The 21,910-nt window shown below is 41.1% G+C and overlaps 1 protein-coding gene across 3 annotated transcripts in view; it reads left to right on the top strand.

Annotated features, from left to right (window-relative positions):
• The window catches only part of NRF1 (nuclear respiratory factor 1), a 117,002-nt gene that overhangs the window by 75,750 nt on the left and 19,342 nt on the right, over nt 1-21,910 (top strand). For all 3 annotated transcript variants that reach the window (XM_019751370.2, XM_019751361.2, XM_019751352.2), the window contains 2 exons: nt 5,406-5,563; nt 13,032-13,156. In XM_019751370.2, coding sequence (XP_019606929.1) covers nt 5,406-5,563; nt 13,032-13,156 — 283 coding nt within the window. The remainder of the gene's footprint in view (nt 1-5,405; nt 5,564-13,031; nt 13,157-21,910) is intronic.

Here is a 21,910-nt window from a genome sequence, read left to right as displayed (position 1 = left end):
GCTTTTAAGGAAAAATCTAGATCGTTAAAACTGGAGCTGACTAAAGCACCCTTTGAAGGGATAAATAACAGTTGTAAATCAGTAGGCATGATTTGTTACATTTTAAACATGCCTTTGAAAATGCTTTACAAGAAAACCCTTCCCTACGAAAATCGAGGTACTTCTGGGACATTAACCTAAAGGTAGCTAACCTTTATCGAGCACTTGGTAACTAAGAGCTCCCTTATGGAGTATAGGCTGCTTTATAGATGAGCAAACTAAAACACACAGAGGTTAGGTGGCTTGCCCTGAGCCCCAGAGGAAGTGGTGGTGCTGGCTAATGCATTTAGAAGACTGTTGTCTGGGCTCTGTGCCCTGAGCCATCGGTGAAGCTCAGGAAGGGTTTCGTTCAGTAAGTCGCTAGGCTTCTCCCCTGAAGCATGTGTACCCATGAAGTTTGAAAAATAGCCAACACAGAGCAGTATCAGAAATAAAGCTGGAATTATCTCACCCTTGTTCAAAACTATAGAGCATTTCTACTCAGAACAGCACAAAGTCACTTTCATTTGCATCTCCGGAAAGGGACAGACCTGATAAAGGTCTCATGGCTAGTGAGATTGAAGAGAACCACAGCCAGGCTCCTCAGTCAGCCAACATTTATTGAGCCCCTGCCACACTGCAACTGGTGTGTTGATTGGAGAACACTGCTCTCCAGGGGCTCCTGTCTAGTGGGGGTGAGAAATAGTGACATAAATGAACCATGGTCCAGGCTATAAGACACGCTGCAAAATGGCCTATGCCTTCAGGAGAGAATGTTTCCAGCTAGGGAGTCTGGAAGGTTTGGGACAGGAGCTAGCATTTGGTTTTTCAGTGTAGAAAGGTACAGGTCAACAGGGTATTTACTTTTATACATTTATAAACATCATGCAAGAGTATGGATTAGCTGAGGGAAAAAGTCATCATTCCCCAAACACTAGAGGACACTCCTTGAAGTGTGAAAAAGGTGGAGAAGAGCGATGGGTCCATTCATGAGATTTGTTCCTTTTGAATTAGTCAGTTATCAACCATGTCTCCCTACTGGATGTGTCCTGGTACTATTTACAGAAAGTAACTTTGTGTTTTTAAACACTTCTCTAGAGACTTAATTCTTTGAAATCCATTTTTACTAAACAATTTCACATATTCAAAGGTAATTAATATATTCAAAAGTTCCTGGAAAATATGAAGGATAAAACAGTCTCAGTCACATATCTATGGCTTTTTCTTGCACGCTAACATCATTTGTAAGTCATCTGTTGTTGGAGTGGATGAATGACGTAAATAGCCTGTCGGTAAATACCCAAATTCAGTCAGATAAAAAGTTCTAAATTTCCCCACACTTCCAGTGAAACAAAAAAGGATAATGAAGAGAAGCACAGGTTATCTCAGGATTTGACAAGACATTTACATTTTATAGCATGATTGCATTTGCCTTCTGATTTCGTTTAGATGTTGACGTCGTTGTTAACATCTTACTTTTGAGCCATAAGAACTTAATTAGAATATTTCACTGACTTGGGACAGATAAGACCACATCAAGCCAATGAAACATTACATCCCGTGATTCAGTAAAACATCCTACCTACTGCTTTGTTTTAGCGTTTTCTCTCCCAAGGAACCAGAAGTACTTTACAGAAATAAAGAACAGCTATACTTTTAGAAGTTGTAAGGTCATTTTGTCATCCCAGCCTTGCTATTGAGAGCTCTTGCCATTAGCCATACTGCCTTCAATGTCTGGTTAGTTACATTTGGTTACATTCAGTCCAAATGGAAGGACTATTTGGGGGCTTGTCTCTTCTCGTAACATGTGGTTTCCCAAATCTGATTGAATGCTATCTGTGTGCTGAGAATACCCCAAAATCTAAGTAGTTACAAAGAAACAAAAGTCTCTAACCATAGGCAGCTTAAAACTAGGGACCCAAAACAAGGTACATTTCTAGACATTTAGAAATGAACAAGGAAAGAATTTTAAAATAATATGAAATAGACTGTGTGTTGATTCAAAATATTTATACAATTTCAATTTTGATGGCATATTTGCAAATACAAATGAATTTGAGAATTGATTCTGTTGTGTGAAAAGACCTCCAGTTGGTATTGGTGATATTAATTGCGATGTGTCAGAAAAGTCAGAATTTGAAATAGCATGGTATCTGATAATAATGTTATATGATTCTAATAAAAGAAGAAAAAAAACCCCAAACATATTAGAGACATGAATTTTAAACTGAACCAGCAACACGTGTAATTAGAAGAAGAAAAAACCCGAAGTACAAACATATTAGAGACATGAATTTTAAACTGAACCTTCAACACATGTAATACTTTTGAAGTAGCAAAACTTGTTTTAGGTGTTTTTTTTTTTTAATGAATTGTCAATTTACCTGAAATGTGGGGAGGCTGAAGAACAAGTACGAAAATATAAATAAAAGAGTATGTTCTTCATCCATCCATTCAGCAAATGCTTTGACAGCCCTGGGCCAGGCCCTACAGATACTACAGACCCAGGAAAATAAAAACCACTCTTACTATTACGGGGCAAAATGGTAGGTGAGAGAGAAAAACACATCGCAGAGCAATGGCCGTGAGATAAGGATCTAGCGAGCCCGTGGTTCTGTGAAGGCCCGGAACCTGGCACTGTAGGGAGTGGTGTTATCTCAGCTCCTTCAGTCTCACTGAAGACGAGAAGGGTGGACAGGAAGCCAAGGCTGGAGGGATGGGAGTTGCGTTCCTGTCACAGGGAGCACACCTCCAGGGCATCTCACTGAACCGTGGAAGAGCCGCGGACAGTTCACTAAAGCTAGATGGGGTAAGAGAAGCCACGGTTTGAAGGGCCTCGCTGTAGTGGCTCTCTCTCAGAAAAGCATAGGAGCTAACTGTACATCCTCTGAATGTCTTTCCCTCCTAGGGCTTGTGGCCCTTTCTCTGGGACATGGTGACATCCAGGCATAGATAACCAAACAGTGGCGCCCAACAGATGAAAAGGGAGAGCAACAAGAGTTCAAGCAAACACAACTAAAGCCCTGAGACTCAAGAATAGGAATTCCAAAGAAGTGTTAACACCCGAGCTGATTTATTTATCATCTGCCATTATTCTGAATAGAAATAAATCGCTTTGTCTGCTTCTTTTCCTACTTCTGTCCATGATTTACCGCCATCCATTAATCTTTCATGCCTACAATTTAACTTCCTTAAAGTATACTGGATATGGCAACATTTTAATACCATTTTTGCTACAAATATGGTTGTGACCAAATGTGTATATATTAAGTTGCTTCCATTGGAGTATAAGTACGTGGGAGGCCTGCGCTAGGCCAAACTCAGCAGTGGGATGGGCAAAAATACAGAGGCAGTTCTGGAACAAGGAAGACTATTTAAAGGCAAAAGGAGGCAGGGCTGGCCAGCATCCACCAATGTTTTGAGTGGAATCATTGAGCATCTCCAAATTGGCAGTGTAACTTACCATCTCAAGGTTGCAGTGATGCTCGTTGGAGTAATGAGATCCAAGAGATAATACCTTGGGAAGTAAGAGTTTTGTGAGTTCCTGAGTGGGCAACTTTGCAGCTCCAAGGGAAGGAAATAGGATATCTCTGCCTCATAGTGAGGGACCCTGAAGGCTTCCTGGCACAATCCATTGCCTCTGAGAGCCCATCTCACAGGAATGTCTCATTCTCTGGAAGGCTTTTGACGGACATTCTAAGAAGCAGTGTCACACTCTCTGTGGTAATAGAACCAAAGCAGGAGGCGTTTTAAATCTCTACCTCTCCTAGAGCTTGTGCACTTGCTTTGAAACACAGTAACATGCGGGCGCAGGTTAACCACCCCTGGGCCCCAGCGATGTGACGCAGGAACCGCAAGAGCTCCAGTAAGCACAGCTACCGTCCTGTCGACCCAAGTCCATACAAACATTCCTCCTGAGCTGATTGGTTTGTCACCTGCCATATTTCAGAATAGAAATTGCTTTCCCTGCCTTGCTACCTTTTGTTTTTGAGGGAGAATAAGTAATCACCGAGTGGTTATTGAGCGAAGTGAACTGAAGTAGTTAGATTCAGGTATACAGAACTGAGAAATCTGTAAATGCAAAGCATTGTACTAAAATGAGTGGTTCTCAACCAGGGGTACCCCCCCACACACCTCTCAGAGAGGACATTTGGCACTGTCTGGAGATATTTTTGATTGTCATGACTGGGAAAGGATCTATTAGCATCGAGCAGGTAAAGTCCGGGAAGATGCTAAACATCCTACAATACCCAGGACAGCTCCCCACAACAAAGAATTGTCTGGTCCAAATGTTAATAGCGCAAGGTTGAGAAACCTTGTGCTAGATCTAGCAAAACTGAATTCTAATCTACTCTGTCACCAGGTAGTATGTTGTTTTGTTTCATAATTCCTCGCCACTAAAAAGAAAGCAGGTTTTACTATATTAAAAAAATTGTTATTGAATTTGTCACTTTCCATCAAAAATAAAAATACAAAATGACTTTGGTATGCAGTTCCACCTCTAGGAATTTATAAATAGACTCACATAAAATATGCAGAGTAGTATATGAGGATATTCATCACAGTACTATTTATACTAGCAAAAGATGGAAACTACCTAAATGCCCATTAAAAGATGACTGGTTAAATAAATCATGGTGTATCTATATTATTATATAATGTAATGCTGTGAAGCCATATTATGAATCATGAATGAATGAAGCAGTTTTATATGTTCCAAAATAGAATCATTTCAGAGATGTATTGTTTATGAAAAAAAGCAAGGTACAAAAACATATGTAGAATATACTGCCCTTTTTATTTTTCAAAAGGGGGGTGTAGAAACGGGCAAGGAGGAGTATGTGGGTGAATATGCTTGCACATAGAATATCCCTGCAAAGATACGGTAAGAAATCGGTAACAGGAGTGGCCTTTGGACAAAAGGTCTGGAGTACTGGCATTATATTTCCTTTGGTACAGTTTGAATTTTTTTAGAATTGCGTTTATGGTCTAAATTAAAATTTTGAATGGGTAACATTGATAAAACTCAGATATTTCAAAAATTATTTAAAAGTATACGGTGGAAAATATTGCTTTCTGTCTCCTATTTAAGCTATTCCCCACACCCACACCCCAACATATAAACTGGAAAATATTTTCAGTGGTTTCTCTCCTTCCAGAATTTATTTATGCAAATATAAGCAAGTTCAAATATATATTCTAACCCCGCCCCCATTTTCACACAAACGATGGCATACTAAAAACCTTATTCTGTACATTGTAGGTCATATGAATTTAAAGAGTATATGTATTTGGCTGAGCACACAGCTATTTATTAGAAAAATGACTTAAAAATTGTAATCCTTTTGTGACTTTGATTCTTTACTCCCCTGTCCTTTCTGCCTCAGGTGGAACAAAATTGGGCCACGTTACAAGGAGGTGAGATGACCATCCAGACGACGCAAGCGTCAGAGGCCACCCAGGCAGTGGCATCGTTGGCAGAGGCTGCCGTGGCAGCTTCTCAGGAGATGCAGCAGGGCGCCACAGTCACCATGGCACTCAACAGGTGGAGGCCAGGGTGGGGGCATAACTGATGATGGCGAGTCTGTCCCCACACGTGGGTTGTGGAGAAATGCTATACCTCAGTTTATCACAGTTGGCAGCTTAATGCTCTTAGCCCGTAGGATTTTGTCGGTTGGCTTATTTATTATAATCAGCCTTCACCCACCCCATGCCACCCCCAACAACCAGGCTAACTTTTCTGACCTCCAGCTCAAGTCTGCTAGTCAAGGGACATGGGTCCCTTTGGCTTTGTCCCATTTTGTACCTGTTAATAGACCAAAAGCAGCAAGGTTTGAGTACTTTGGGTTTGGTTTTTTTTTAAGGGACTAGAAGACTTAACAAATAAGAAGCTTCAGGATTGATTTTCCTTTTATTCTCCAAAAGAAACTGCTTTTGGGTAGAGGTATTTATCCATGTTTTAGCTGGTCGAGAGCTGATTTTACTGACTTTTCAGGAAATGTGTTTCCTTTGTTTATCAATGACAAATAAAATATGCTTTGGGTTATTGGGGAAAACAATTGAAATTTTTTTCTTCAGGTATGTTTAGGAAGGGTGCTGCAGCATGGGATACTCCAGTAAGGGCTAGTTCCCAAAACTAAATTGTCTTGTTCCCTGCTTTGTTCCTTCTATTGGTTGTTTACAGAAAAGATCACCCCCATATCCTCCTTCTTCTTCATTGATGACACAATTTTATTTTCAAAGAACCCGGCATTTTAACTAATAGTTAAGAATGTGGGTCTTGAAGCCAGACTACCTGGGTTTGAATCCCAGCTTTGTCACTTACTGGCTGTTTAAGCTTGAGTCATTGCCTGCAACTCAGTGCCCAGGCTTTCTTCTGCTATCGGAGGGGGCGGGTAGTAATAGTACCTACACTGGAGGCTGTTGTGAGAACTGGAAGAGTCAGTGCATGTGCGACAGGTAGATCAGCTCCTGACAGACAGTGAGGCCGCTGATACTGCTGTGCGCAGCCGCTGTTAGTCACGGGACTCCTGTGGTGTGCCAGCACCCGACCCAGGAAGCTTGTAAATAGAGTGCTCTGAAATGGAATGTCTGTCCTCAACGAAACCATGCTGTTGGTTGAAGTAAAACACTTGGCGAACAGTATTACTCAGAGTATGTAATTCACTGTTGAATTGTGTAGCGTAGACTGTGAACATTGTAGAAATTGAGAGGAGGGGGAGCACCTCCTCCAAAATATAAAAATCAGCTAAAGTTTCGGTTGGTTGTGATAGAGACTAGAAAAGCCTTGATAGGCTTATGTACAAATGATTTCCATGGGGCTGTACGGTGTGGTGGCTGAGAAGAGGGTTCCAGGGTCCCCTCGTTTGAATCCCAGCTCTGCCACTTACTAGCCATTTGAACTTGATAAATTTAACCCCTGAGCTTTGGTCTCCTCATAGTTAAAATAAGGATAATCTTCATCACATGGAATCAATAAGATTCAATGAGATGATAATATATATATAAAACTCTCCACAAAGTGTCCAGCCCATAGTTCGCTCTTCAGGAATCATAGTTATTTAAATTATATTTTAAGATGTGTCTATTCACAATGGCTTATAGTGAGAAGAGATTAGAAACTAGAAGGCAGTTAGAAAGCCAATCCAGGTGTGATGTGTTAAATGCTTGGAAACTAAAGTAGTAAGAATGGAGATAAAGTGACAGGTTTTGAAGGTCCATGGCCAGAACTAGGTGGTTGATTAGATATAGGAAACTGAAATGCGCATACACACACACACACACACACACACACACGTCCTCCCAGAGTTCCCCATTGAGTCCCTGAGTGACCTGGAATTAAAACCTTTTTCTTAGCCCATTGAACCATGTTGCTTCTCAGTCACACAGAAGTCTTCCTTGACTCTTCCCGCTTTGGCCCAGTCCCATTCTGTCCTTTGTGAGAGGACGCACAGATCAGTGTCCTGAGAGCCATGGCCAGAGTGACAACCTCCCTCTTTTGCCAGTAACTCCTCAGTATAGCATGGGGCCTAACTGGCCACCAGTAAAGACCAGCAAAACTTGTTTTAATTGAGCCAGCACCTCGGATATTCCAGTGAAGTGTGAGCGTCCTGGGAACTCTGTACATCGTGGAAAATATGAGGCACTTTCTGGCTCCCTTTAGTGAAGGACCAGGGCTTATTTCTAAAGGCTAGGATGGTAATGGTTTCCCCTGAGGACTTATTAACAGTCTGTGCAGCTGAGGTGGCTCCAGTGTTTACTCCAAAGGAAGGAGAGCGGGTTCGCTGTGGCACGGAGGAGGAGTAGAGAGATGTTGAAATCTGTTTGCAATCAGATGGTTCAGCGCCCCGAGGAGGACTGGGGGATGGTGTGTTGCAGCCTCTGCTGGGGGTGAAGAAACCAAGCCTGGCAGCAAACACCTGCCTGTAGCAGGCTCTTAGGAGAACATCGGGGCTTTCTGATTCCAGGAGAAGCAACCCATTGTCTAATGACAAGAGGACTGGACCTAAGACACACATCCTTGGTGTTTGCTTCTCTGTGGGATGAGACCCACTCCCAGCCTCTCCACAGGATTTGTTTCTGGAAGTCATCTTTGTGAAAAGTACATTAAGAAGTCTGGTCTTTGTTCCTATGGTAACAAAGTGATTCCGTAGAGCTGTTCCCTTCTAGCCTGTGTGTTTCAGGTGCAGATGGGACAGGCATGGTTCTCTAATAAGCACCTGCCCTCTGCTGCACTGTAAACAGATGTGGGCACAGAGTGAGAAGAGGCAAGCGGCATGGAATGGCAGGTGGGGAAGAAGGCCACAAAGGGCCTCCTTCATCTGTTAGAGAGGAAAGGGGATCAGGACGCATGCAGGACAGACCTGTTTTTCAACCATGCTGTTAAGAGTTTTGTATAGCAAGTCAGAACAAGGGCCCTGGGCTGACGGCCTCTAGCCCACCCTGCCATTATAATAACCCGAAGGGGTCGGGGGAATTGTCATTGAAATATCTGGAAACTCGTGCATTTTAATTATTTTCCAAATACACAATATATCAGCACTTTTAGGAAGGAGATGGGGAGAGACTCAAAGTGAACAAAGGAAGAACAGAGCATCGCAGCTCCACAAAAAAAAAAGAAGTAGAGCTATTCTGCCTAAACAACCAGAGAGGAAAGGAAGTGAAATCATTTGGTTGTTACAACACAAAGATTAATTTCAAGTTTCAGTTTGTTGGGGAAGCTGCCCTAGACTTACAGTCCCTCTTAAACAAGTCTGTCTGCAGTCAATACAGTCCCTGCATATGGAGATACATGATAAATATTTGTAGATTGAATGTACAGTTGCCCTAGTAGGAATTTACACTGTGTTGTTAACACCAAGACAGTTTTTAGTGGGTGTCTACTGTGTATAGGGCCGTGAGTCAGTGCTAGGAGGAAACAAATGCTTAAGTTGATTCCTCTTCTCAAGGAATTTAGAGTTGCTATTCTCTTGCTGTGAAGACTTTGCTTAAAAAAATAAGTGAACCGTATTTTTAAAGAAAAATTTGCTTTTACCTTTAAAAATAAAATGAAAAGACTTCACTTAAAATTAGAGATATTATTAAAATAAAATGTGGCTTTAATATATAGACTGGTATTTATTTGTCCAGTAAATGGGATGGACAGCCTATATCAGACTTGTGAATAAGTTTGGACACTTGCAGATAAAAAGTTGATGGAAAGTTCTCATTTATAACTGGTTGGGGAATGACTTTTGTCAAGAAATTGAGAAGTGGTAGGTTAAAAACATTTTAATCCCTATTCACCTTTTAAGTAAAGGTGATCTTTTTCTAGCAGTATAGTTTGGTCATGTCCTATGAAGTCTAGTGTAAGTGGTTAGAATCGATTTGGAAATAGGCCTGCCTACCATAGGAGTCACCAAAAGATCTGCCCACTGCTGCTTTGCCCTTGACGGGACGAAATAACTAACCTCAGTGACCTGTGGACCTGTCATCCCCCTCGCACCTCATCCCTCGTGTCCCGGATTGCTTTAGGTTGTTGCTGGTTCTCAGCCTTTCTTCTTCCTTAACATATTTTAGGAAGGTATTAAAGAAAATGGCTTTAAATACAGAGGGTGCCAAAAGAATGTATACGCATTTTAAGAAAGGAAAAAAACTGAAGAGGAAAAAACTATTAAAATTGGAATACCATGAATGACACTAGCATTCATTTGGTGAATGCCATCTTTTGAGTGAACGTCACACTACACATTACTATGTAATTCAATTCAACTTCGAAAAGTAATACATAGATACCATCTCTTAAAATGTTCCATTTTTTTGACCCCACAGTATTTAGCTCTTCAGACATAATAAAATGGGTGCGATTGGGTACAGTTACACTTTCATGTCAGGGCTTGGGTAGCTGCCCTCTCCGTCATCACCTGTGAAATTCCACACTTGTAGGCACGTGTCCATGATGTACAAGAGGGCGAGGACATCACCTTTGATGATCATAGAAATAAGATTATTGTGAATTGTGATTTAAAAAAATAAAAAATGAGTGGAATGAGCAACCGCTGAGGTAATCTGTAAACATAGATCCTATTTCCATATAAACAATTCTCATATATTGCTCCCTGCTTCAAATACCACACAGCTGCAGCTTTTTCCAAAGAATATACTTTTCATGAAGCCTCAGGTCAGTGTTAAATATTTTATTATTAATCAACCTGTAAAGTTGGCTGGTAATATTATTGACACAAGTTTCTTAGAAAAATATTGAAAGTTAAGAATCTAGGCACTAAAAAAAAAAAAGAAAAAGAATCTAGGCACTAAATAATGCTTCATTTTATTATCTCTGATAAATACTTATGAAGCACTTTGAAATTATTATCTACCATGTAAAAGGTAAAGAATCGCCTTAGTAGTAATTCCAGGTCAAGAGTCCCCTTTGGCTCTAAATTCATGCTAAAGATATTATGGAATGACTGGTTGTGGGTATCAGATCACCAAGAAATGTGTTTCAACATAGAGGATTATCTTAATTTTTTCATGGGCTGTGTGTAAAATCTAGGACTCTATTCAGCTTTTTGCTCAGCTTGAGTTACATCCCCAAATTTGTAATGAAGGAAATAAATTTGAAATACATCATAATGACCTAGAACTAAGTCAAAAAAAGCCTACAAATGAAAAGTTTCCATAGCTAAATGACTATAAAAAGGAGAAAGTCAGCACTTTTGCATTTAATATATTATTTTGAGTAAATGTCAAAGAATATTTACATGGCAGAAACAATAATGTTAGGTGAAAAAGGTGGTCTGTAGAACTGTGCAGTATAATCCGGATTATTATCTGTTTAAAGTTGTGTTTAAGACGAGAAGGAAATAACTTATCTCTGTATGATTTTTTTTTTTTTTTTTAAGATTTTATTGGGGAAGGGGAACAGGACTTTATTGGGGGAACAGTGTGTACTTCCAGGACTTTTTTCCAAGTCAAGTTGTTGTCCTTTCAATCTTAGTTGTGGAGGGTGCCGTTCAGCTTCAAGTTATTGTCCTTTTCAGTCTTATTGTGGAAGGTGCAGCTCAGCTCCAGGTCCAGTTGCCGTTACTAGTTGCAGGGGGCGCAGCCCACCATCCCCTGCAGGAGTCGAACCTGCAACCTTGTGGTTGAGAGGACGCACTCCAACCAACTGAGCCATGTGGGAGCTCAGCAGCAGCTCAGCTCAAGGTGCTGTGTTCAATCTTAGTTGCAGGGGGCGCTGCCCACCATCCCTTGTGGGACTCGAGGAATTGAACTGGCAACTTTGTGGTTGGTTGAGAGCCTGCGCTCCAACCAACTGAGCCATCTGGGAGGCAGCTCAGCTCAAGGTGCCATGTTCAATCTTAGTTGCAGGGAGCAGAGCCCATCATCCCTTGCGGGACTCGAGGAGTTGAACTGGCAACCTTGTGGTTGGGAGCCCACTGGCCCATGTGGGAATCGAACTGGCAGCCTTCGGAGTTAGGAGCATGGAGCTCTAACTGCCTGAGCCACCGGGCTGGCCATATTTTTAATTTTTTTATATTCAGTGAAATTTTTACAAGTTTTCTACATGTGTTGTATTCTCAGAAAAAATGACTTTTTAAACACAGAGACACAAAAATTTAAACGCAAGACAAGTTATTAGAAGGGGAGAATTTTCTATTTAACGAGACTTTTCTGTTCGTCTGGTTTCTTTTACTGCTTCCCAGAATCCTCTTGGTGACCAAGAAGTCTTCTCCAGGGGAGTGATATTGTCAGTTGCTCTACTTGTCTGCTGACTTTCTTAGACCAAAGTGACACTGTTGAGTTGGGTACATGTTGCTTTGTCCACAGTCATGACACGTGTACCCTAACCAGTCCACAGCCGCTCGCCCATCCCCACCTCTAGCTTGTGATTGTGAGACGACTGCCTTCATTATGGCAAAGTCTGCAGCTTCAGAACAAAGCTGAATCAACTGGTTTATTCGGTGTCAAAGCCAGGACTTTGTCCACCTATGCCAACCTCAGTGACACCACCTCCTCTACTCCCTCAGTATCTGCAAAGTGGTATTTTTCGGGTTGTTGTTTTTTTTAATTCACATTTTAACATCACTGAAATTTATATGGTAAATTATAATCTTAACAATTGTCAGGAATTTTTCTTTTCTTTCTTACAAAATAATAGTATATTTTATAATTCATAACATCAAAGAATCAATAAAAATGGGTATTTATGCACAGAGTAAAAGCATATAGTGAGGAAAAGAAGGAAAATGGGACACAAACTGCTAGAATAGTACTCACTGTGGACATGGTTAGTATCTTTCTATTCTACAGAGTGTTTACTTTGCAATGAAAGCAGGTTTTTTATTATTTTATTGTGTTTCTGCAGTCAAGGAGTTTGGGCTCCTAGTGATAATTTTGTATTTTCAGTCTTAATTTAGTGCTGCGTGTGTGTACTGTGAGGCAAAGGGAAGAGTTGGACTTAGTCAACCATTACTTTGTATTTGAAATCATAGATCTAAACCAAATTGTTACTCTTTAATGTTAATTGAATAGCATGTCCAGATTGCTGACTCCTCATATTATCGTCCATCCTTGGCTATAAAAGGGCAGTTTCAGATGTTCTGCCTTGTGCTACTATAAAGAAAGAGAAAAAGAAGAAAAACCTTGTGATTGACACCCAAAATGGCTTTTGCACTGTGAATATGGATTTGAGCTGCCACTGGGACTTTCGAGCACTCAGTTGATACTGGTAAAGAGACTTATAATGAGTGCCTTTTGTCCTCAAACCTATTTCCTAGGCTTAAAGAAAATCTCACATTAGCTTTGTAAATAGATAAGACTTGGGATTTCTCTAGCTATTTTTATTGTCATTTACAAACGACTGTGGCTCTATCCAGTAGCATTGGGATCATGTATTTGCTGGTAAGCTCGCAACCATGGAGTCAGTAGAGACATCCAGGGAAGGGGCAAAAGGATGGTTTCTCTTGCTGCAGTGCTGTACCTTTATTTGACTTAACACGTCCCCCTCTCTCCTGTTCCTGTACCCGCAGCGAAGCTGCCGCCCATGCTGTCGCCACCCTGGCCGAAGCCACCTTGCAAGGAGGTGGACAGATCGTCCTTTCTGGGGAAACTGCAGCAGCCGTCGGAGCACTTACTGGAGTCCAAGATGCTAATGGTAAGAGAGCATAAATATTTTATTGAATTTCTTCCCTGTTTCCACTTCAACCTTCATGACATGACTGACAACAAACCCTGCAGAAACAGGTTGAGCTTTGATTTGAGCTTTTCTTTATTGGTAGGCAACTGACGCCTCAGAAAATTCTAGGAGCCTCTGATTCCTTTCGCTAGTAGGAGACTTGGGGTTTCCTGTTAAAAAAAAACACACACACAAAAAAAAACACCAATGAGAATGGCTACCTAACTGAATTGAATTGCTTACTTGAAAAGTGACTGTTTTGCTATGACAGCACTTGCTGAGGGGTATTTTAAAATCTGCTGCGGGGTACATATTGTCCTTCCTCTCCTATGGGGCAGATCAATGTCCTCTGCTGTAGCAGAAACTCTCCCATGGGCGGGTACATCACGGTAGCATGGAAGTTCTGTCTGGAGAAAGGCCCCACCGTCTCCCCACAGGGTCAGCCAGCAGGCTGTGATGTGGGTGCTTTTCTGGTCAGTGCTGTGGGTTCTGCTTTCTGTTACACGTGGCCTCACCAGGACCTCTGGATTTAGCCAATAACATGCTACCACCGGCCCTTCTTTCCCAGCTCTTGACTTCCCAGATATTGATGATATCCTGAATAAACACAAGGGATAAAGTTCATAGAAATATGGTGGCAAAAATTTACAACTTCAGCCCAGCTCTTTGGATTTATTTCAACCGGCTTTGGGGGTCAGTTACCAAGACTTGGGCTGCCCAGATAAGTGCCCCAGAAGTGCGGTGCAAAGAGGACCATCCCTGTTCTGTGAGATGTATGTGGTTGTGCGTTAAACTTTAGAAAATATACACAGAGGGTGCCAAACAAATGTATACACAATTTAAGAAAGGAAAAACTGTATTAAAATTACACTGATGGTAACCACTTTGAGCACCTCTTATAATTGCAGAAGTCAAATGTGACTTGTATTCATCTTTTGTTATTGATTTGTATTATTGAGTGTTTTAATAGTTTTTTCCTTTCTTAAAATGTATATACGTTTTTTGGCACCCTTTGTAATATATATATGTGTATATATACATATATACACATATATATGTATATATGTGTATGTATATACATATATATGCACAGTGTTAAGTGGGTCAAATTAAGTACTCTATGTTTTTGTTTTGTCTTTTTCGATTACAGTTGGCATACAATATTATCATAGTTTAAGGTATACAACACAGTGATTAGACATTTCTATAAGGTACTCGATGGTTTTTGGAGATTTGTTGCATAAAGTCCTGAAAAGATGATAGATAATAACATACATTTATTTAAGCAGAAAGTTCCTTAATGGCGTTAGTGGCTAAAAAAGAAAAGTCCCTGGCACCTTTTTAGGGTAATCCCTAAGAATTGAGTAAGATTTTAGTTGGAAAAGTATTTGAAGAAAGACACAATGCTGTGTCCTCCTTTGGAAGTGGGAAGAAGCAAGTACTTCTGTCCCCCAGAGAAGAATAACAAAAAATGTAGAACACTGTGGCTTCTGAGAATAATTTTATTCAAACAAGCAAACAAAGAACTAGCAAATGCTACAACTATAGCCTGCTTTTTCTGTAGGGGTAAGGGCCTCCCTGAACTAACTGAGATATAGTTTATCTTAGCCAGAACACTGCAGGATAAAGGGCGTCTCATAGCCGTGTATGTTCCGCATGAAAAGGACTATAGATAGAATTAAGGAAAACCTCCCTCTTTAGCTAGAATCCTACCCCTATTTTCTTACTGTTTTCTGTTTCTCACCTAAATCCTGATCTACCTTGAATGAAAGGTAGGATATCTGGCTGTGTGAGATTCTCCTGAAGTGCAATTGCTATTATTCACTGTAGAACTGCTAAAAATATTAGTGTGGGTTTGATAGGAGACCTTGTTATCCCTTCTAATGGTCTTGACCTGACTGGGCGAGGAGAACAGACTGCTTTATAGTTCTGGCCTCCTCTCCAGCCTCACCTTTTCAGATGGGTGAATTTGTAGGTAAGTGTAAGGACCCTCAGGCCAAGTAGACCTGTTCAGCCATAAAGTTGAACCACACCCACTACTGTTGATTCCTGGAAGCTGCCTCTACTCAGTAGCTTTGGGTTGTGTGAATCAGTTCTATCGATTTCATAGTGCTGGCTGCATTTGTGATAAAATTCTGGTCTACATCCTAAAAGCCAGTGGTTCCCCAAACCCAAAGCGGGCCGTCCCCAGTGTGTGACTGCTCACACATGCTAAACTCAGACTTGAGAGGTGGGGTTACCACCTTCTTGGTGCAGCTTCTATATCACCTGAGACCATGATGTTGTGCCTTATCCCAGCCATTTTAAGTGAAGACTGATTGTTTCATTTGTACCTTGGAAATCCCAAGAATTAATCTAATATTGTGTATGACCCAAATAATTCTGATGCTCCTTCCATCTTCCAACATTTTTACCCATAGTGCTATAGCATTTACTCTGGAACTGGAACCACATTTTTCCCATTTAACCAGCTCATTTGGTATCTAGCTAGAATTTTAGGGATTCTCTTTCCATCATTCTTTCAGATTGTATCATATTACCAATGTTTGTCACTCCTGTGATGACAAGCTTTTGGAGTGTGCCAGTAGATCCACGTTTATCAGGAAGAACCAGATAATAGCAGAACAAGTTGCTATTTAGAAACGGACACTACTGGGGAAAAAATACATCTCAGATTCCAGAGTAGGATTTAAATAAAAATCCTAATAGCAGATGACTCTTCTAAAAGCAATTTGGATATTGTTCAGACCTGTGACAGTTTCAGCATCTTCTGTGATGGTCTTGAGGAGATGAAGAACCGCTCTGTGTGGAGCTTGGTAGAATGCAGTAATAACCAGGGAGAGATGGCTGGGGCAGGGTGAGGGTATGAAAGCAGTATCCTGCACGACAGTGGTTTTCAAGTTAAAGATAATTACCCATGCATGGCAGAAGTTCAAATTCCAGGTCACCAAGGCAGACCTGACAGAGACTTTGAGCCCTGAAGACTTCCCCTTTTTCTGCTCCATACCCCCCACCCAACACTAAAAGGACTTGGGCATTAGCATTACTTTATTTCATTTATGTTCTCACCATTTTAATTGCAGTAAATGAGTCTTTGGTCTCTCAGGATGGAGTTTCATGGTTTGGTACAATTTAAAGATGTTTATAGGTGCCTTTCTTTTCACTGGAATTAGATAGAATTGCCTTAGTCTGGGAAAAGTCTCTGGGTGAGTTCCTCTTCTTTTTAACACATTCCTCCCTTTTCCCCCATTAATGTAAGAGTTCATTTTTGAATCGTTGAATTGCCCGTTGGTTTCCCTTCACTCTACCATCCTCTGTGAGCCTAGAACCCGCTGTGCTAATGAGCACCCATGAAGGCGCGCTCACACAGGCTTGAGGGGCTGCGTGGTATTCACCTTTCACCCTCCCTTGCCACCCACTGTTAACAATCCTCAGGGAACCAGATCTACACATCTTTTCTCTTCCTTCCTATTGGCCACCTCAGAAGCGCTCTTCTGTCTGAGACCTTATTGCACATTCATGCAGCTACCTTTCATTCCTGAAAGCTGGATTGGGGGAAGTAATACAGATAACCGAAGTTCTTAGTCCATCAATAAAGTGAATGGTAATCATGTGCTTCAGCTGTTGTCCCACCAAGCCTCTTACCAGAGCACTTTCTTATGGCTGGCACTTTCTAAAGTTGCCACAAGAAAAAAGGGGGGCATAGCATTTACTGGGGGTTTTTTGATCTTTTGGTTTGGTTTGGATTTTGGGGGGCCCTGATTTACAAAAGTTATCCATAATCCTACTACATAAAATGTTAATATTTTCAGTTTTTGAAATATAGCCTTTTTTTCTCCATTCATAAAATTTTGTAACCTAATTAGGTCGTGTCTACTATTTTGTAACTCGTTTTGAAAATCTCAACCATTTTCATGTCATTAAATATTTTGTAAAAGATCATTTTAATACTACTATATCATATTAACCAATCCCCTATTGTTGATAATTTAGGTTATTAATAATTCTTATAGTAAAAATAATACTGTTTATCTTCTGGCCCACATCTTTGATTCTTTGCTGTCCACGTAACCTGTACTTGCTTCAACTTCCAACGGTACTGTTGAAAGTAGTTACCCCTCACCAACATTGGATAGGAGCATAATTTACTCTTTTTGCGGGGGCATAGTTAGTAGGCAATAAGTTGTATCTCATTTTAATTTGCATTTGTTTTATATTAGTGGTAGATATTTTCACTTTTTTTCTTCATGTTTTTATCTACACGTGTATATTTTAGTATTTGTTTACTCATGTTCTTCACCCTTTTTTCTTTTGGAGTCTTTATCTTTCTCTTACTGATTTGGACAAACTCTTCGTATATTGATGGTATAACCTCTTTATTGTGTATGTTGCAAATCATTTTTCCCAGCTTGTTTTTATTTTACTTCCATTACTTTCACTTTTATTTCCTTAGTTATTTTTCTTTTACCTTCATGTTTACATAGGCCCCAAATCAGATAAATATCTAACTAGATGCCAGTATTTCTGTTGTCTCATTTTTTATCTTAAATACTATAAAATATCTGGAATTTATTTTAGTATATGGTATTAGGTAGGAATCTGAATTAATATTTTCCCCTACATAATCTAATTATTCCAGCACAATTTATTCCATAAAAAGGTTGAAATCCATCCTTTCTAAACTGATTTGAAATGTGGTTTTTACCATAAGCAGAATTCCTAAATAGACTGTATATGGTCTTGTGTGATGCTCTATTTCCTTTCATCTATTTGTTCTGTTCTTTGTATTGTAATAGTATTACAGTATACTATTAGTATTGTAGTATTAGCAGTTTGTGAAAGGCCTGTCTGCAAACTGAAAAAGATTCAATCAAAATTCCAAAGAATTTCTTTGGGGAGTTTAATTTTTTTTTTTTTTTAATTTTGTTGGGGAATGTTGGGGAACAGTGTGTTTCTCCAGGGCCCATCAGCTCCAAGTTGTTGTCCTTCAATCTAGTTGTGGAGGGCGCAGCTCAGCTCCAAGTCTAGTCGCTGTTTTCAATCTTTAGTTGCAGGGAGTGCAGCCCACCATCCCATGTGGGAATTGAACCAGCAACCTTGTTGAGAGCTCGCGCTCTAACCAACTGAGCCATCCGGCCACCCCTAGTTTAATTTTAAAGCTTACCCACACCCCAATAAACTTTAATTTAAAAAAAAAAAAAAGCTTATCCAGAAGAATAAGGTTTATTTTAGCCATTTTTTAAAAAATCGTACCAAGCCTTTTAACAGAACTGCTAATAAGATATAAAATTAACTAATATAAATTTTCTCCTCTCCTACCCCAGCTTTCCCTGGGGTAGGGGACATGTAGCCTTTGATTATACAACGGCTATGGTACTGAACAAATTCCCTTGGTGAATTTCTAATAACACTATCCTGGGAGCATTTATTTTTGGTTTAATGATAGAGGCTATGTTGGTTTTATGTGTACTAAACTATGATGATGGAGAGATTGTATTTCAGTTGAATGGGTTAGGGGATTGGGCGACTTACGCTGCTGAGGATCTAGCTTCTAGGGAGCGTTCATCATTACAGAGATGGACCGGGTGGGAAGCAGGTGAATTGGATAATGCGACTCTGTGCCCACGATGGTTCTCACTTTCTCAGACAATGACAAACCTGGCGTGCCTTTCTAGACTAAGAGACTGTGGCTGTCCATTCTGTTTGTTCAGAATTCTGTGGGGGCCCACTTCTTGGACTTTGAAATTTTAGTTTCCTTTTTTTCCCCAACTTCTTCTATTTCGTGTTCTGTATTAAAGATGATAGTGGGGCACTCCCCCCCTATGGAGTACTTTGAGATAGAACATCAGCATTCTTTTCCACTATTGACATTGTATTCTGTCTCTCAATTCCATTGTCCCATTAATTTTATTTCTTTAACTAACATTTATATAATGCCCACTATGTACAAGCAGTCTGCTAAGTGTTTTACATGGATTAACTTGTTTAAAACACAAAATAACCCTATGAGGTAAATATTCTTATCCCCATTTAATATGTGGGGAAACTGAGACACAGGAAGCTTCAGTAACTTGACCAGGTTCACACAGAGAGTAGAATTTGAATTCAGTCAACTTGTTTCTAAACCACTCTGCTATGTTACCCCCTTAGGTATGACCTGGTTTCTGCCTGGACTCCACCAGTGGAGAGATGGCTGTCCCCTGATGTTGAACAAATAAGCGTGGGAATGTCAGGCCTTTCTCCTCACCCCTGCCACAGGCCACTTGCCACAGTGCCTGTCTGCCCCAGCTGTTCCTGATGGCTGTAGGGACACGCTGGTGGTTTCCTTTGCCGAGTGCTCCCCGCCCAGTAAGCAGTGCTCCCCTCTGAGCATGCTCACATGCCCTTTGCTAGCCTGCAGGGGCCCTGTGTGTTTCTCCAGTGGCAGAATTCACAGAACCAACCAGCTGGCTGTCAGACAAGTATTTTCAGTGAGAAGACCATGTTGTGATTAGTGAACATGCCTTTTTATTTTCATCTGATTGAGGAGGGGTGGGTGGCTGCTGTCTAGAACCAGGGGACACTGGGGGAGAGTAGATGATGTTCAGAAGGAAGTAAACCGAGCTGAAAAGTGGTTTCCTCACCTGGAAGCCTCTGTTCAAGCCCTCCTGCCCTTCAATTGATGCCAGGGCTCTTTCAGCCTTCCCTGTCTCTAGGGAAATAGAGACCAAGGTGGTAGGGCTGGGGCATGGGGCAAAGGGCTCAGGAAAGTGTATGTGTCTGCCTGGAGCAAGTTGGCAGCTAATTTGCTTCTGCTCCTCATTTGACCTTCCCCTTGACTCTGCCTCTCACCCTGATGGGCTCCCCCAGAGAGTTTGGAATGTGCATCTTTGTCCCTCGTCCAACACCCAGAGACCGTCCATTACTTGTGCTGTCCTGGTTAAGATCTGGAGCCAGCTACCTTTCCATCCCCCGAATGAAGGGAAGTGGACCAAAGGGCTGGGTCTGCTTAAAAATTAAAGCTGATTACAAGGCATTAACATTATACTTACAGAAAGAGCAGCCCTTCCCATTCTCTTGAGGGCAACATGTCCCCCCTCTTTGTTCTGGCCTGGCCCTGGCCGCAGTCCTGCTGCTGCGGTTCCCCCTTAAGATTCATCCACAGAATTTCCTACAACTACTGACAGACCCCACTCAATCTTGTCGCACTGTATATAAAACAAGTGAACATTTTACTCCCCATTCCAACTACCAAATCAAACCAAGTCAATTTTATAATTTTTTTTTTAATTCTGTCTTCCCTTCACACTGAACATATCTTTGCCTTTTTACCGCCCTAGTTTTCTTGGACCTTATTAAAAACTTTCTAAAATATGTGTTTCCCCAATTGCATTTCATCTCATCTGTGTTCATTGGAATACCTTTTTAAAAAATGGATCTTTTTAGCAAGAGGGATGTAAGAGTTGATGGATGAGGATAGAAACATGAAGTTCAGATAAGGCAGCAGGACTCTTGGGTGGGGTCCTTGCGTGAGAGATTGAAACACACATTCCTATTCTGCAAGGGCCTCCCGAGTGAGACAGGACGATGGAAAGGTCTTTTCTGTACTGATTATAAAAAGGTAAACCCAGCTGGACCCAAAGGAGGCAATGTGTGTGTGTTAATTTTCTATGAAATACTACTTTATGTGTATTATAAGAATATTAGGGCATCCTTAACTGAGGTCTGTGGACCCTGAGAAATTCGATACAAAAAGTTTTTGTGTTTTTCTGGGATCTATAGCTTTGATCAGATGTACAAATAGATCAGAGACATCGCCCATCTCCCCACCCCCACTTCCCAAAAAAGATGAAGAACCTCTGCCATAGAAAGTGGTCGCTAGAGTCATTTAATTTTGTGGGTATCTGGTACAGAGCTGAGAATACAAGGTGGGGCAAGGGAAATGGGAGCCCTTGCAGGCCTACCTAGCTGGATCTGCTGAAAGCTGCACCACTACCAAGCTGTGTGATCTTGGGCAGGCAAATTAACATCTCTGAACCTTAACTGTAAAATGAGGATAATGATCGTTCCATGAGGTAGCTCATAAGGTAGTTGTGAGCATTAAACAAAATGATTCCTGTAAAGTGCTTAGCATGGTGCTGGGCGCATGGATGAGCTGGGCACCTGACATTGTTATCAGTGGCAGCATCCGTTTCCTCGCCATCGTTCTCCCAAAGGCATTAAGTTGCACAGAGTGCACGGTGCTGTTGCAGACCCTGCTTTCCTGTCTGCAGGACAGATCCACGTGTTTACCTTACACCAGGGAAGGGTTTGTGCTCCAGAGGTGAATACTATAAAAATGGGAATAGTCAGAGCCCTCTGTAACCTGGAATGAAGGAAATGGAAGGAACTTTGATCAAAGGTGACATTGTTGAATGGCTCCTGCATTAGGCCACGGCTCGCTCCTTGGGCAGGGACTGCTGTTCTCTTCCAGCACGTGGGTTGCAGTGGTTAGCATGGCCTCTGCGACTCCTAATGGCCTTGTCGCCTCAGCTCTCACAGCTGCATTGTATTTCAGCTTCCATCGTGAAGGGAAGCTTTCTTCACTGTTCACGACTATCACCGCCGCCATCATCCTTCATTACTTACTCCATGTCCTCCTCTTCCAGCTCTTCTTTAAAAATAAGAGACGAAATGCCAGTCCTCGTCTTAATAAAGTATAAAATGCATCTCGCATTCTTCCTTTTTTCTGTGCTCTTCATTCTCTGGACACAT

This window comes from Rhinolophus sinicus, linkage group LG11, assembly GCF_036562045.2.
Source record: "Rhinolophus sinicus isolate RSC01 linkage group LG11, ASM3656204v1, whole genome shotgun sequence".
Taxonomy (NCBI): Eukaryota; Metazoa; Chordata; class Mammalia; order Chiroptera; family Rhinolophidae; genus Rhinolophus; species Rhinolophus sinicus.
Note: the sequence above shows the minus strand (reverse complement) of the source record. Positions and strands in the feature narration are given on the sequence as shown.